The sequence below is a fragment of the Cydia amplana genome, chromosome 22, assembly GCF_948474715.1.
Source record: "Cydia amplana chromosome 22, ilCydAmpl1.1, whole genome shotgun sequence".
NCBI lineage: Eukaryota > Metazoa > Arthropoda > Insecta > Lepidoptera > Tortricidae > Cydia > Cydia amplana.
Genome location: NC_086090.1, coordinates 5,518,502 through 5,536,590, shown reverse-complemented (window position 1 = coordinate 5,536,590; position 18,089 = coordinate 5,518,502). Strand labels below are relative to the sequence as shown.

At 37.3% G+C, this 18,089-nt stretch overlaps 1 protein-coding gene and 2 non-coding genes across 3 annotated transcripts; all 3 read right to left on the bottom strand.

Moving 5' to 3' along the window:
- Nucleotides 1-1,019: 1,019 nt before the first annotated feature.
- Trnak-uuu (transfer RNA lysine (anticodon UUU)) lies at nucleotides 1,020-1,092 on the bottom strand. The gene has a single exon. It is a non-coding gene; the product is annotated as a tRNA-Lys (tRNA).
- Nucleotides 1,093-1,895: 803 nt separating this feature from the next.
- Nucleotides 1,896-1,968, bottom strand: Trnak-uuu (transfer RNA lysine (anticodon UUU)). The gene has a single exon. It is a non-coding gene; the product is annotated as a tRNA-Lys (tRNA).
- Nucleotides 1,969-6,376: 4,408 nt separating this feature from the next.
- LOC134658507 (uncharacterized) lies at nucleotides 6,377-8,784 on the bottom strand. The gene is made up of 3 exons (XM_063514193.1): nucleotides 8,743-8,784; nucleotides 8,116-8,251; nucleotides 6,377-7,709 (listed from the first exon to the last, which is right to left on the bottom strand). Exons 1-3 carry the CDS (start codon nucleotides 8,782-8,784, stop codon nucleotides 6,382-6,384), a joined length of 1,506 nt encoding a protein of 501 aa, XP_063370263.1. The 3' UTR covers nucleotides 6,377-6,381.
- Between the last annotated feature and the right edge of the window lie 9,305 nt (nucleotides 8,785-18,089).

The following is an 18,089-nucleotide window of genomic DNA, read 5'->3' as shown; positions in this document are numbered from 1 at the left end:
ATGGGGGTTTTGGGGGCCGATAAATCGATCTACCTACCTCTGGGAAATATTTGAGTTTTTATATGTTTTCCGAGCAAAGCTCGGCCTCCCAGATATTATTTATTAAGTACTAATAGTACAGGGGTTATGCTCCTATATAGGGATTCTATTTCTTTTAATTGAGATAGTTCGCTGGTCAACGATCTTACATTAAAACTGGACTTTGCTACTTAATAGTTCTACACCTACTGGTGTACCAGCGAAAAGTTTCTAAAATTGCGAAATTTCTACGTGGAGAATTTCGGAAATTTCTCATATTTTTGTACGGGGATTGAAGTTTTCCATTTCCAAAATAAAAGTTTTCTTTGTTTACCGTGATATTTCCGCAACTTGCACGCCTCTCTTTCGCACTTGTAAATTGTTACGTAAGTGTGACACCAGGGAGGCAACACGTCGAACGTGGTTAGCGGTAGGCCCTCTGTAACTACACCTCAGTAATCTTACGAGTAAGGGGCACACACCGTTCATACAGTAATTCATTACTAGGTAATGACATTAGGTACTATAGTAGACACTGTAGTGAATTGATTGATTGAAAATTGGCCGATAAAATCCCCCGTTGACCGTCCTCTATAAGTATTTGATTTTCTTTTTCTACACTTAAGGGGCCCACTGATTACCAGTCCGCCGGACGACATCAGCCTGACAGTAAGATCAAAAAGTTGACAGTTCCGAACAACTGACAGGCTGATATCGTCCGGCGGACTGGTAATCAGTGTGCCCCTTAAGTGTAGAAAAAGAAAATCATACTAATAAAGGACGGTCAACTGGGGATTTTATCGGCCAATTTTCAATCAATCAATTCACTACATTGTATTAATAGTACCTAAGGTCATTAGGTCATTACCTAGTAATTAATTACTGTATGAACTGTGTCTGCCCGCATATTCATACCTACGTTTCTTTCAGTCGTTACATTAGTAACATAGGTTATCTTACCAAATTATCGACATATTTATTTATTGATAAAGCAAAATAAATGCCCGAACAGGGACTTGAACCCTGGACCCTTGGATTAAAAGTCCAATGCTCTACCGACTGAGCTATCCGGGCTCTTAATTACTGTAAGAAAAATATTACTTATATCCAAACATTCATTTATTACTTCAACTTCATAAAAGTGCAAAATATATACGATTATGAATCTTATTCACCAAATAATAAGTTATATAATGCGAGAGAAGAACTTATGAAATTAATTCAAAATTTGGTTACAAAATTCAGGCCTTGAAGCGAAACGTTATTGTACAAAACACTTGTTTTCACACAATTTCGCACTTGTAAATTCTTACGTAAGTGTGACACCAGGGAGGCAACACGTCGAACGTGGTTAGCGGTAGGCCCTCTGTAACTACACGTTAGTAAACATGCAGTAAACTTACGAGTAAAGTAAGGGGCCCACTGATTATGAGTCCGCCGGACATCAGCCTGAGAGTTATATCAAACCTGACAGTTGTTCGGACCTGTCAACTTTTTGATCTAACTGTCAGGCTGATATCGTCCGGCGGACTGGTAATTAGTGGGCCCCTTAAGTGTAGAAAAGGAAAATCAAATACTTATCTTATAAAGGACGGTCAACGGGGGATTTTATCGGCCAATTTTCAATCAATCAATTCACAAGGTTTTGCCCACGATTGGTCTTGTAATATTAACATGCATGTAACTTGTTATTATTCAATATCAAAAAAAACTACACTGTATCAATAGTACCTAATGTCATTACCTAGTAATGAATTACTGTATGAACTTTGTCTGCCCGCATATTTATACCTACGTTTCTTTCAGTCGTTACAAAAGTAACATAGGTTATCTCACCAAATTATCGACATATTTATTTATTGATAAAGCAAAATAAACGCCCGAACAGGGACTTGAACCCTGGACCCTTGGATTAAAAGTCCAATGCTCTACCGACTGAGCTATCCGGGCTCTTAATTACTGTAAGAAAAATATTAGTTACATCCAAACATTCATTTATTGCTTCAACTTCATAAAAGTGCAAAATATATACGATTATGAATCTTATTTACCAAACAATAAGTTATATAATGCGAGAGAAGAACTTATGAAATGAATTCAAAATTTGGTTACAAAATTCAGGCCTTGAAGCGAAACGTTATTGTATAAAACACTTGTTTACACACAATTTTACTGTGTAATTAGCTGGTGAAAGATAAACATTAACAATTTACAAATAACAAAAATTATTTATTTACAAATAAGATATATACAGTGGTATTAGTAAAAAAAATTATAACTAGCTTAAATCTAAAATAGGCCCTTGAGGAATTGTACCATGGATGCTGGCGACATTTCCTCGCTGTATCGCAATGCTGATACGTTGTGCGAGGTAGCCGCCAGCTCTTCGGTCACCAGTTACGTCAACCAGACGCTTTGCGATTTCTGCGAACAACTTATGCGCGCTTATAACAATAGTTACCATATTAGTTATGCTGACATTGCTGACGTCAAATGACCGGGATTATTACATTTGTAATTTTTACATTATTTATTAATCATTCGGTAAGTACCACTTATTTTCGATAAGTAAATACTTAAATTCGACCTAAAAAGGGTTAGTTACTTTGTACTTATTACTCGTAATTCTCGTATTTTTGAGCTAGATAGGTATAATTAATAGATTTAACAGTTAGAAATTACTCTCCAATCCAATATCATTCACTTACCTTAGGTAGGTAGAAGGAATAGATAGAAGTATAGTGGTTTGGTTGGTAATTAAATTACTTTTTTTTAGTAGTTTTATTTAATTTGCACTCTCCTCTTCAAACTGTCTGTCTTCCCCCTTAGTGCTACCTAAGTAAAAAACTAAATAAAATAAACAGTTTTAAGGGCGTGGGGGATAAAGTTTGTATGAGAGCACTAAACTAAGGTTGAAGACGATGGGAGACAGATTCAGAGGGACTTCCGCGAACCACGTACGACGTGTTGCATCTCTGTCGCACTTGTAATTTCGTACGTAAGTGTGACAGGGAGGCAACACGTCGAACGTGGTTCGCGGTAGGCCTTCAAGTCTTGCGCTCGGACGAATTCGCGGACAGATGCTTGTATAAAACATAACTAAGTATTTACATTCTTACACCCTAGGTTACACGATTTTGTACTTAGGTTGACTACTCACATTAAACAAGTCACGAGTTTGAAGCGAGTTAACCATGAATTAACGACTCTAGTGTAATAAAATTAATTGATTATCTGTGTAGTAATTAAGGCAGTTTATTAATTTAATGATCCCCGGTTTTATAATTAGGCTTTGCATTTATAGCCGTAAGTACTGAAGTAATGTAAGCAGTACTTGAGTGCGGATTACGAGTAACATTTTAAAGGTTTTTAAGTGAAATAATTATGGAAATATCAATATATCAGTTCAAAAACCATTTTAATCGATGTTATTAAACATTATTGTTTAAATAACTTAGTTAACCAACATTCTCAAATCGGTTACATTTTGGGTAGGCCATTGACGTATAATATCTAAGGACGGGCTAATGGGGCACTAAAAATGGTACTAGTTCAGCGGTGTTACTCACGAATTCCAGCCAATCGTGCAGTCTAACGCAACTAGTTGCGACCAATAGCGCGCGTAATGCGAACTCGTCAACCAATCGCGCGCGTGATGCGAACTCATCAACCAATCGCGTTGTAGCGATTTCACACCGCGGTGCTGGCCCCTGTCATGCCTCATTATTATTGCCCGTAAAGCCAGTCCTTAGATATCTATGTCAATGCGGTATGCACATCTTTCTTGCTGGCGAGGTTGCGGATACCTCGGCGTTCCTGGGACCTCGCCGTATAGGAGTGAGGCGGCAACAAAGGGGTTTTAATAGGTAAACCATCCCATTAGCCTGTATGGCAGTCCGACATAAGGCCCGTCCCCGCGCCTGGGTGACATGCGTAATGCATTCCCGCTCTATATAAAAAGGATATCTTTATTTTCTTTCAGATTTTTTTCATAGATTTACCAATTATTTTATTGATACGGTGGAGAGTAAGTAAAAATAAATTAAATACAGTAGAGTCCGATTAGTACGACTTCGCATATAACAACCAACCGCTTATAGCGACGTAAGTATAGGCACTTGTTTGGTTTTAGTATGAGCTACTATGAAAGTACAACCGTTTATTACGACTCCGCTTATAACGACCGATCGCTTTTAACGACGGAAATTGGCTCAAAATCCGTCCGTCAAGTCCGGTTACAACGACGAGCGACGTAGTTTTTACAAATAAATAGTTGGTAAGAAGCTTACTCCGTCCCGCGCACCTAACTCCCCTCCCCCTTTTGCCTATACGCAGCAAGACTTTTCGTAATCTTGCAAACTAAATAAAACCCAATTCCCATTATTCAATTAGCTTAAACTTCACATACATAATTATGTACATAAGTTAGGTACAATGCAATATTTTGGTAGGTACCTTCGAGCTGATCTATGGACACAGGAGATGGCCATAGGAAATGTGTGATAAAACAACGTCAGCTAGATTAGATCCCCAAGAATTACGACTTTTTATTTTACGGGATTCGAGTAATTTGCGGATGACGAGTGAGTTGACTACGCGTACCTTGAAAAGTGGCTTCTTCTAAACACACAAGTCTCTCCATTTAAGACAGTGGTGTAATACTAACGTAAATAAATATTTCAAAGGAAATGTTTTTTTTCCTTTAATTGTCGCATAAGTATTAATAAATACAAAATGACGTAATTATTTTGATTAAAAGAATATATTAAAATTGGCAGTTCGTTTTGTACGACGTCCGGTTAGTACGACGTAATATCAGCGGTCCCTTGGGCGTCGTTATAACCGGACTCTACTGTATTAGGTAAACAAGCATACGGTAGAGGGGCGTGAATCGTACCGAAGTTCTACGAAAACGAAGTCGTGGACAAAAACTAAGAAGTGTCTCAAATCACCACTAAACACCACTAAAATCATAACATGGATCGTGATGAATGAACGAAAGCAAAAAGGTTATGTTGTATTGATGTTGCTATATTTAGAGTCAAGTCAAGGCACTGATATGACCTAACCTATCTACCGTTATGTTATGTTATGGTCACAATACTAAAGTACCTACCTACCTACCTATGAACGCGTAAGGCCCTACACCGTTACTTAGTCCTTTTCAATTAGGGTCGGTCTTGTAAGCTAACGGTTTACGAGTACCTACACGCGTGTTATCTCAAAACCGTCCGGTCCGCGGTACATTATAACAAGAAAACAATCACAAAATTATATCTGCGAATGCTTACACATTTCATTTACCTGTTACCTGTGCACAACGTGACTAGGTACAGTCAGCAGCAGAAGTTGCTAAGCGGGCGAGGTGTTCATATTACTTTGATGCGCTCTTATTCTCTTAACAATAAAGTCGCGTCAAGATTATTTTGAACACCTCGCCCGCTTAGCAACTATTGCTGCTGACTGTACATAGGACTAGACGGTTTGGGGCCTACCTACCTATAAAAAGCAATTTTTTAGAATTCACCCTTTTTGACATCCGATATCGGATTGGATAATGTGAAAACCCTCTGAGGATTCCTTTTTAATATGAAACCCTTATCGTAACTGGCGTCTGTGTCTAGGTCTCTCTTTACGTAGCTTGCCAGTTACGAAAAGAGACACCTAAGCCCTCCTACGTGTACACGGTCAACGCAGCTGTCCAACTTTATTGTCACGCGTGCAACAGAGTATTTAAGACCAAGTTCGGCCTGGCCAGCCACATTAGGGCTTACGCTAGACAACGTCCATGATATTTATTTAGGGTCGCCGTCATCGAAAACGATGAGGAGGACTATACATATATAATATTCCCCTAGAAATATGGCATAAGCACACATTTAGCGCCTCCGTACCGAACACCTCGGCGTTAGAGGATCTATTATCGACTAATGACCGGCTCCGACTGCAGAACTAGCTCAGCGCAGAACACATTACAACAACCGTACGGCAAAAGCGAGACTTTAAAAATTGCAAGCGTCTGTTGGCAACGGTACCATATTGCTAATAAATTAGGCGGTTCCGACGCATGTTATTCATCGAAATGGTCTAAAAATCGAAGTATAAACAAGTTGGGCCTAACTTCTGTTTCACTTGAGGGATTAACAAAAAATGAAAAAAAGAACATTAAATAAAAAACAAGAAGAGTCTTTATATCTCATAACAACTAACATTAAATTACAATTACCTACTGTTCAAGGTGCTTGGCACTGACCATGATAAATGAATTTAATATTTTAAATTGCCAAACAAGGTTTAACGCATGGTGTTTCGACAATTCATAATCACTATTATGTAAATAGGAGTTTCTAAATATAAATAGTCTTAATGTACAATGATTTGGGAGCTGTACCGACGCAGCAGGATATTGCCATTCAGAGGTTCCGACTCTCTCCTGTCTTCAAGCACAGTGTTTCCTCTCAATTCATCCTCTATCTCTTGAAGAGTTCTATCCTTTGTCTCTGGCAAAATAAACCAAAGTACGACCAGACAGTATGATACTATTCCACCATACACGACATACGTTAATGGCAGACCTATGGATCCTGTCAAAACTGGGAAACTCTTCACAGCTATAAAGAAATTCAGAGACACTGGCAATGCACTGAGACCACCACCCAACCCCCTGTATTCCAATGGAAATATTTCTCCAGAAATCGCAAATGGGATTGTCGATAAACCGAATGTAAGCGAAAACATGTACATACATATTAGAAATATAGGAACAATCTGATTTTCGAAAGGTAGCCAGTTGTTTTGCTTTGTTAGCACATATGTTGCTTTACTTATATATGAAATTACGCATATTGCTCCTAAAGTGAACAGAACCGTTCTTCTTTTACATTTCTGCATAATGAACACAGCTAAAATGTTACATACGAGTCTTTCGCAATCTAATATGACCATGAGCACTACAGCGTTTGCTTCAGGACCCACTACTTGTTCTATGATATCCTTGGCATAAGAACTGATGACATTTATGCCAGCGAATTGAAACATAGCAAACACGTGGAGCATGATCAACATGGGCTTGTAAAATTCAGGCTTCTTAAAAGTGGATCCTATATATCTGAAGAATCTTTTAGTTTTTGTGCAGAAGGAAAGCTTCTGACCAGCGACACTGGACTTCCGAATCATCTTTTGAGCTGTAATCATATGTTGGAGCTCGTCTTCTTGTTCGGGCCCCTGCCCACGAAGCCAATAAAATACTTCTCTGCTCTCTTCGTATTTTCCTTTCGCTATCAGCCATGGCGGTGTTTCAGGAGTGAAAATAATCATGTTCAAACTCGTAAAGCTTAAGAAGGAGCATAATAAAGCCGTCTGCTGCCAGCTCAACAAAGTCCCGATTGTATGCGTGAACATTACTCCAATAGTCAAGGATAACGATATGCAAGTCAGAAAGGCTCCCCGGTACTTTGGATCGGTCATTTCACTTATGATAATTGAGCCTAGAGGCCCTAATATGCCCATGGATATGCCCTGTAAGAATCTGGCCAGGATTAAGGCTTGGACGTTGTCAGCCAGAAGAACCAGGAACCATCCAACTAAGATGGGTATGACGGAGAGGATGTGGCACTTTTTCCTGCCAATTACATCCATGAGAGGCATCACTAGTAAGTTGCCTGGCATGAAAGCGAAGCCGATGACGGAGGCTGAAAAGATAAGGTATAATTAATCCAAATTAATAAATTAATAATTGATAAAAACAAAATGCAAAGGTTTTGATAACCAATTATTTCTAACCAAAGCGAAATTATAGTTCATAATCTCAATGCTAATTGTAGAGCAGTGATTTGTTTTTCTCAAGCCACTACGGGTAAAAGAGTTTAGCAAAAGAGAGTACTCGTAGCTAGAATATGAGGTCATATCGCTGGATCGTGCATAATTATTTTCCATCGTATTTTCACGCAAACGTACGAACGTGTCGTGCTATTTTAGTTAGTCTCGGTACAAAAAGTACTGAGGTTGACTGAAGTAGCATGACAAGTACGAACGTTTCCGAGAAAATACGATGGAAAACAATTATGCACTACGTCTGTAACCATGTGAATGACTTACCGATCCACGACTCCTGACTGGCCGTAGGATGAATATAGGACTCGGGCTGCCTCAATCTAGGAATCAAGACTGCGGGGTAGCCTATGACACAGCCGTGCCCCATGATGTTAAAGGCCACACTTGCCGTTAGAAAACACTGGAATTTACAGAAATGTATTTAAAACGAGTCGAACTCGCGCACGGAGGGTTCCGCACCATCAACAAAAAATAGAGCAAAAAAATCGTGTTTGTTGTATGGGAGCCCCCCTTAAATATTTTTTTTAGTATATGTTGTTATAGCGGCAACAGAGATACATCATTTGTGAAAATTTCAACTGTCTAGCTATCGCGGTTCATGAGATGTCTTAGTAATAGGGTTCCGTTTTTTACCCGTTGGGTACGGAACCCTATACGTAAAAAAACTAACTTTTAGACCTTTCAGAGTGCACACTGGCACTAATAACGTTAAAAACGGGCAAAATTCATGAAAAACCTTAATTTGACAATAACTTGAAAACCGTGCCACTTTTACTGGGGTCATGTTAAGTTAGTTTGGGCCCTCTTGGCCTGGTCTACCTCCAGTGTCACTGTGACGTGTCACTTATGTGTCCCATACCTGTATATCAAACTACGATTATAAAGAGGTACCTGTCTCAAAAATGGTATACAGCTCTTCTGCTTCTTATCCATTTTTCAAATGATGTGTATTCTCCTAATAACTGATTTTAAACTCGTAACTAGTTTCTAAAGTAAAACTGTAATCTCACTATTGTCCCCGATGTCTCAGATATTTATTTGGCAGACAAGTGATCGGGTTTGAGCAAATGTTGTAACTGAAAATGATTAGGTTGAGATAATCTTTCACTGATCGATGAACAACGGAGATAGCATTGGATATGAGTGATATGCTGGAATGACTTGCCACCTCTTTATTATATAGAAACTGTGGTTCCAAATTCGGTTTCAAACGGAAACTGCGTGAAATACTTCTTAGTACTCAAATTGAATCTGGACCCGCTGCACATTGGTTATCTTTATTATTTTTATTATTTATTTTTTATTTCTTATCAAAATATCGTCACAAATATTTTAATTCTTCATTTTTATGCCGCTTTCTTTCTTTCTTTACGCCACTTTATCTTTTATGCTGCTTTTAAACTCAAAATAACTATTAATTTATTTTTCACTCACATACTTTATTATTATGTTTATTTTTATTTTATTTTTTTCTATATAGTTATAATTTACTAATATTTAATGTCACTCCCTAAGGCCTTGGCAGAATAACAGCGTTGGAATTTGCCTCGTTTGCAAATTGCAACAATATGCTGAGACAGGGCCTTTTCCCTACGGCACACATTGCTGGACCCAAGTGTGTATTTTTTCTCTGTTTTGTTTTTTAATGTGTACATATAATAAGAGTGTATTGATAACGAACGAAGTTGTAGAAGGTACCTTTTTCTGAACTGAGAGAGTAAATAATAGTACCTACTAGGTACAGAAGGTGTCTATTACGACAGATATGACCGCTAGGTGGCGCAAGCGCGAGCAGACTATTATGGCTAGACACCAGAATTAGTGTGGGCCGCATCATAGAGAAAAAAATACATAGAGTGCTCACTCCATACATCAGTTTTAGTACCAAAAAGACTATTAGCATCTAGCATCGAGTAGCGGAACTATCAGTACTGCTACTTGACAATAGATGTAGCACCGACCGGAAAGTCTTATGCTGTTGAGATAAGACTTTCCGGTCGGTGCTACACCTATTGTCAAGTAGCAGTACTGATAGTTCCGCTACTCGATGCTAGATGTAGACACTGAAATTAATAGTCTGAACTGATGTATGGAGTGAGCACTCTTGTCTTACTATATTTCTCTATGGCCGCATGTACTTGTAGCGAATTAGATGTCATCGTCATATATTCGATGAGATGTAATTGAATTATTGCTAAAATTTTAAATAGTCTCGGGTTATTTTATTTCCCAGCCCTAAAAGTAAATCTTTCACGACAGTCGGTTTGTTATGATTACAAACTTCAGATTATGTCACATCGTGTTCAAGATTACAGGTAGGAAGCTAAGTCATATCAGTGATAAAAACGAAGAAAGTCAAGAAACTGATAAATAAAAGTTACATAAATGTGGTTCTTCAGTCACACGTAGTATTTATCATTGTCACATTATTTTTGAAAGTAGTTAGGTACCAACATCAATATTGAAGAATTATTTCATTAAATGAATTAACTTTGGATTCGGATTTAAATTGTATCCGACTCGGCCGTACTGATTTTAACGCGTCCTCTGTGCACTCTCTCTCTGTGCGTCTCTGTGTAAGTCGTAAGTCTCGTGATTAATTCCGTTGCAAAATAACAGTGTGTGTATAAATACGGTCATATATCTGCGTATAATGGGGAAGAGCTTATGAAACTTGTTATTATGGCGGCAATCCGCACTGGTTTGCGGTTAGTGCTTTATATGTTACATTTATGCGTATTTTAGCGGTTAGTGATTTATATGTTACATTTACTAGGATTTTAATGATAACTGCCGTCAAATTTCACTCACTTGATATTGTGGTCCAATGCTTATTTTTCATAGGAATGTATACTTACTATAATAATAAAAAATATGTTAGAGAATCGGTAAGACGAGCATTTATAGATTTAAAAAAGTCATATGTCGAATCCCGGCTCGTACAACAATGAATTTCACGGAAGTTTTTCAGAAAACTGAATTAATTTCGACATAATTTGGTACATCTATAGCATACCTACTTAAACTAGACTGCCTAACTAATAAGTAGGTACCTATAAGATACTTTTTATTCTGGAAGTGTTCCGTTTAGATCGTCAGATGTGATATCTCGTCTAGGTAGGTACCTATTCGGAACGCAAGTAACGCGTTCTACGGAGACAAAGTCGCGGGAATAGTCTAGTTTATAATATTTCCTGAATTCTTACCATAGCCTCGATTACAGGTAAATTACCAGGCAGCTAGCCCCGCCTTGCGCCGCGCATTAGCAACGATTAGCCTGGATTTAACACTCGACCTATGATTTCGCTCAGTAATTTCACTACATATATAAATATAACTTTGACGTTTGTTGGTCATTACTTGCATGTTAATGAATGTATAATACCTACTGGGTAATAATCACTAGTAACACACGCAAATGTGTGATTGTTGCATTTTTCATAACCATAATATAATAGTATAATAAGGTCAGGTAGAGTAAGAAAAACATGGTTTATTTTGCTAGGGGCAAGACATGAGTATGAGGTGTTTCTCTCGCCCCAATGTTTCTCTTACCAAAATGTTCGATTGGCCAATTTACTAACCAATCATCCTGTTTTTATGCCACTTTTGTACTAAAATGCCGATCGATTGGACGAATTGGTACAATCAAATTGTCATTTTAGGGTCTGCGATATAAAAACAAGATATACCTAGCGATGATTTAAGTTGTGTGTATTAACCCTTACGTGCGCGGCGAATGCACAAACGTTGATATTGTAAGGGTCATTCTATGGAACTTGCTAACTACTTATATTAACTCACATTTATAGACGGGTCTATCGCTAACTAAGAATAAGAATAAGAATAAGAATATTTATTTAACAGAAAGCCTTATTAACAATTAACAATGTCCTGTGGCCCCACACTAGGCTATGCCTGTCACGTGGTAGCCGAATTCGTTATTCGTAAGCTAAAGGTTTAGTAAGATCTAACTATGGGGCGGGGCTATTGCTAACTATGTAAACAAACCGCCATATTGAAATTGTCTCTGAACTTCGATCAACACGGGCTTCCTCTCTGAATGATGAATTTACTAGTGACTTTTGTTTACATAGCAAGTTCCATATAGCATGACACTTTAGCGCCTGTAGCCGCGCGCGTCAGTTGACGTCTATAGCGGTCGAGTATACCGACCGAAGTATCCGGGATGGCTTTTATTTTAAACAAATACATACATATGTATTAGTTATAGATGCTTAGGGATTAAGTTTCCAATAAAGTCGGAAACTTTCATTTTAATTTTAACCTGCTGAGACCCAGAAGCATTTATTTTGTTTTTTAATTTGGAACCCTTAAGTTACTCAATTAAAGTTAAAAATATTTTTTGGAATATGTACAAAAATTTGTGTCTTAGGAGGTTACGTTTAGGATGGCTAATAGTGGCGTATCTCCATCTCCACGAAGCCTATTTACATGATATGTGTTCCGACGTTAATATCATTTTTGCATAACGCGTTGCTTCGTCCATCATCATAAGTCGTGGGCGTTATTATTTTAGAAACTATTTAACATTGACATATTTATAACGCGACTGGGCGATTATAGAGGCCGTTTAGAGATCCGCAATAATATGATTCGACCTATTTTATGGAATAGGCTATTTTTTTTATAAATTTTCGTATACCTTCAATAGCCAACTGGTATTTTTCTTTAATATCGCTATATGTAAAGAAAAATTGATTAAATTTAAACGATAAATGTTGGCGCCAAAAAAGCAGACGCCATTATTTTGACGCCCTGACGTCATAATAGCTGTGCAGTAAGTTACTGCATTCTATGACATAGTTAAACGTCTAATGTGCGCGGTGCAAACTTTTCACCGTTGTTACAAAGTTAATCCTTGTTTCTGCTATAGTGACGTCACTCACGAGTCAAAAATGGTGGTGGCGTTATCAGTCACGTGACATACAGATAATAAAAGTACGATTTTCGTTTTGAAATTAATAAAAATAAATCTTATTTTTATAACAAAATATTATTGAATTCGTATTTCTAATTTTTAAGGGTCCATGGTACTGTACTGACTAAAATAAAAGAACATCTTGTAATACCATGGTTGTAACAAATAAATTTATAATATAAATATAATAAATTATATTAATTATTATTAAAAATGGTATAAATAGCAATTCTTTCATAATTTAGTTTTTATGTAGGTATATGAAACTTACAGTGAGACAGAACCTTACAGAAAATTATGTTCTTAATTCATTTTTTTTTCGTATAACATCATATTATGGTCAGTTATGCCATGCCTGAATAATAGTCATTTTAATTTAGGTGACGCTATTTTGTAAGAAAACGTGGTAGCAGATAATTTTGGCGTGCGAACATAACAATAAATCTTCTATAGGATTTGAATTAAGAATCCTGTTTTGGACTTGGAATGTTTTTGTTGAGTCATTTGTCATATATTTTTATGAATGCTATGCTATTTATTTTATAAAGTTGATTTTATTAGAAAATTTATAAAAAGGTTATTGACTTTTTTGTTTTATTGACTAGTGTTTAGGTAGGTACACTATTGATTAGGTTAGTACCTTAACACTAAATTGTGTTGATTACGGCATTTCATATATGTATTACAGCCAACGCAAGTATGTACATGTATACTGTAAGTCAATAGGTATCTACGTCTTCAGTAGTTAAAACATTGTACTTTATTTACCTCATTAAAACAAATTGACGGCAATTAGGTATGAAAACAATTATGTACATAAATTATTCATTAATAATCGAGGAAAAGTTTGATTACCTTCATGGTTGAATTTATGAAACTATAACTGTACAATGTCCATAAAATGTAGGCGCTGATCTGACCAGTTAAGCAAAACTGTCCAACTATACCTATCAATGTTTTACAAACGACAACCAAATCTTTACACAAACCCTGATTACTTATTTAAAACTAAGTTCACTACATACCTCTCATGATACACATTGATCAACAGCATTTTCAACCATAACTCTATAGGCATAAGATTGAATTTAGTTTCACGGGTTTTAAGAACAATTGTACGCATTGTCCGTCAGTGGGTCCGCTCTCAAGTTAAATTGAGTTCCTGTTATCACCTTATCTCAGAAGGGTTCGTCCAGGGGACAGATTTATTTACTTTCCATGACAAACTTCCGTATTACGGCGTGGAACTTGTGCTGACTGTTCCAAAAAGGTTCGGTGGAGAAAGGCGTATGTTTGTTGTAGAAAAAGGCAGTTACGTCGTTGTGAAAAAGGTGCGTAGGATTGACCTAGAACTTGGTATGGTTAACGCAGTCAGATGGTATCGGGAAAAAAGGGGGAATAAGAAATAAGAAGGATGAAAACAATGCGTTAGGTACCTATTACTGGTGTATTAAATAATAGGTACTCGTACTACAGTATGACCAGATAAAACCTATAAATTGTCTTAAATATTAGAAAACTAACGGTTCGGACCAAAAACTTAAAGCTGATTTCGACCATAAGTTAATACTACCAATTAAATTGTTTTACCAACCAAATACTTTGCTGTCAAGACGATGTTGTTGAAATATTAAAACTATTTTAAACGGGCTACTCACATAATATTATAAATTCGAATAAAGCCCTTTCGAGGACCTTCGACGGGAGCACCATCTCTACTGATCGAGCGCGCAGACGTGTACAGGTATCGAATGACCTTAAAAACGGATCGAAACATGTCGAGCGTTTATTCGACTTAAAAATTTACGTATGTAACCCGTAAGTAATTTGAATACCTATGTTCCAGTCTCACGGGAGTTTTATAAGTAGATAAAAAATATGTTGTTGATGTTATTGTTGTAAGTACCTAAATGTAAAGACGAAGAACCACTTAACGCAAATGAAATCGCTTTTAAACCATAATTAAGTCAGGTCTCTTAGTACAGGAGATATAGATTGCTATCTTGAGACTCTTCATGCCTATTACTTGGTGAGCATTAAAATGTAGACTAGGGAAGAAGAAAGTTCACTTAGCAAAACATGAACCCTGAAAACAATACACTCCTTTTAGGGGCAGTCGTGTAAAAATAGCACTCCGTTTTAATCAAAAGCAAACCGTGTGTCTAGAATAGAACTTACTAACTATTATGTAAACAAACCGTCATATTGAAACTGTTAAAAAAGATTAATTTACTAGTGACTTTTGTTTACATAGTTAGCAAGTTCTATAGAATGACACATTTAGGTACCGTAAAACACGTTTATGGCAATCTGATTTACACGACAGATGATTTAGGTCAAATTGATTATGAACTGCGCAGAACCTTGTACTAATAACAACGATTGAGTCTGCATTATTTGATCGCTTTCACATAATAAACTGGGGGACATGTTCCGACCTTTTTAGGGTTCCGTACCTCAAAAGGAAAAAACGGAATCCTTATAGGATCACTCGTGCGTCTGTCTGTCTGTCCGACCATTCCTCCCCCTTTATCTCCGAAACTACTGGGTCTAAAATTTTGAAAAAAAAAATACACTAAATAGATCTTTACCTATAAATGACAGGAAATGTATTAAAACCTATTAGAAATGTGCAGTCAAGCGTGAGTCGGACTTAATGTACGGAACCCTTGGAACGAGAGTGCGACTCGCACTTGGCTCTTTTTGGTAAGCATTTTCCAAAAGCAACGTTCACGGCCGCTCCCTGAGCGTGTAAAATTTTTGTTATTACCTAGGGCGTTTTAAGTCTAAGTGTCCTGACTGTTATTCTTATTCTATATTCTACAAGTAGAGTTCATAATAAGTTCATTTCAGAGGTAAAAGTTTGGATGTTAACCGTAATGGTGTATCTTTTATATTAGTCTAGTTACAGCTAAGTGAGCTGAAAGAATCTGGATTATGTTAAGCGTCGAGTAATAGAGACAATATGGCTCGGGGCAACTACTTTTTAACTCTATATACTTAGTGGTGCATTTACGGGTTAAGTTTTTAAACACTTTTACTTAAATACTGATTTCGATATAGAGGAAATTTCTCATTTGGTTGAAAAGAATCTAGAAAATAATTTGGTTTTAGTACAGTTTTCGTAGTTTGTTCAGTAAAATATATTATACAAAAAAATCAGACTACAAAATTATTTATGCGTACCATACCTAGGTAGAATCGGACCAAACTAACTCGGCATGGTATTTGCCTTAAACTAATAACGCATAGACAGATAGTCCCCATACGGCTAACCTGAAGCCGAAACACGATCGACGTGTGCGACTGTGCGTGCGAGGCTCGTGGTTTACGCTCAGCACACACACATTATATCGTCGGTATACTTCCAAAACATGATAACTGACAAAATAGACAAAAATGAGTTATATATACCTACAGTTTTGTTCAAATTTTATTGTTTTAAATATATCTTTACGGTATCCTTATTTAACTTCACATATTTTACTACTTTGTGGTCCTACCAAGTCAACGTATTTTATCTATAACATCCCCAAATCTCATTAACAACGTCCAAAGACAGTTATTATCTGTGAACGGGAAAATGCAGTCGTTAAGCGCAAGAATTGAATTTCAAATTCGGAACACATCGGCGCTCGGTAGAAAACTTGGGATTTGAATGTGGAACCAACTTCTGTCATGGCGGACAGAAGAGTCGGTAGGGTGCTTTGCGGTAATGTGGGAAATTTTAAAGTACCTACTGTAAAACGTTGTACGATACACGTGCGATTCGCAACTCGTGTCAATTTAAAACACTTCCTTTGGGCGCGTTTTAATGTATCGCCACTCGTTGCGAATTTCCTACTTTCCGCACTTGTATCGTAAATAACTAGATGGGTTACCTCCTGAGATGTTTCCTTTGTACTACGACATGGGTTTCTTCAAGAAGCGGGTATTCTGTTAAGGGTCAGCAACGGTGGCTCCTCCAAAGCTGCTTATGTCCATGGACGACAAAGACCGCTTCCCATCAAGCGGCTGATTATCACATTAAAAATACATATCTACGTATCATCTCGCGTTATGTAACCGACAATTGGATTGGTTACCCCAGAAGCATGTGTAAGGGTGCTATTTCATCTGTCCACTATCTTGGCCCAATGTGTATTTTGACTCACATTTCTCTTGATAATTTCTTCTCAAAAGATAGAGTGAGACGCAATGACATTGGACAAAGAAATTGGACCGTTGGAATACCACCCTAACTGTAAGGCATTCAAATAAGACACCATCACGGGAGTGAGCCGGCAACAATTTGGCGGGAATTAGAAAAGTAGGTCAGACGACGGATATGTTTGTGCAAACTTCAAACTTGGAATAGCACATCACGTGCTATTGGTGCTAGCTAGTGGAGATTCTTATCGAGGGTCCCTAGATCTAGACTTATGTTTAAATGCCTGGTATATTTGGCTCATGGTCCTTGCTCACACTGTTTGCCTTACCCCGAGCATAATAAACTATGATTCTCTTACCCCACATGACCTTAGCTTAAAAATTGTAATAAAGGCTTCATCACACAGGCGCGTTTTCCGGGTGGGGCGTGAGCGTTTTATATGTAAAAGCCGCACCCCGCTCACGCCCCGCCCGGAAAACACGCCTGTGTGACGAAGCCTTTATTACAATTTTTAGCCACGAAAAGTAGTACCTAACTAGTGGTAGTTAGTAGTTGTATGTTTATGACGAATTTTACGAATAAAAGTCGCGGGCAGAGGCTAGTAAGAAAACTTTAAGTATGATATAATTATGTATATTTTTCTTTCAAAGAAAAGAAAGGAAGAAGCCTGAGTGCCTGGCGTCCGTTGGGTCGTTGTGGGTGGACGACATTCGGAATATTGCGGGTCACTTCTGGATGAGATTGGCTCAGGACCGGGACAAGTGGCGTACTAGAAGAGAGGCCTATGCTCAGCAGTGGGTAGGGTTGCCAACCGTACTATATTACATATAGTATTGTACTATATTTTGGCTCTCTGTACTATATAATTTTGGAAAAATATATAGTACGCTAAAATACTATATTTCCGATTAAACGTATTTAACACTTATGTATAGTATTTTATCTAAAAGTACTATATTTTTTTGAAATTACTATATTTCTGATGCCTTATTCTGGAAAATACTATATTCCACCAAAAAATAGTTGGCAACCCTAGCAGCGATAAAAGCCTGATATGATGATTTTTATTTGAAACTACAAGCTTTCATTGAAGTTTTCGCAAGAGTAGTAAAATTCTGTGAAATTAGCGTGATTATTTACAAAAAA

Excerpts from the sequence above, each read along its gene's own strand:
- LOC134658507 (XM_063514193.1), bottom strand. The coding sequence starts at position 8,784 with ATGGATAAGAAGCAGAAGAGCTGTATACCATTTTTGAGACAG. Across the intron at positions 8,252-8,742 it reads GTATACCATTTTTGAGACAG|TGTTTTCTAACGGCAAGTGT; the intron begins GTACCTCTTTAT and ends TGTAAATTCCAG. Across the intron at positions 7,710-8,115 it reads CAGTCAGGAGTCGTGGATCG|CCTCCGTCATCGGCTTCGCT; the intron begins GTAAGTCATTCA and ends TTATCTTTTCAG.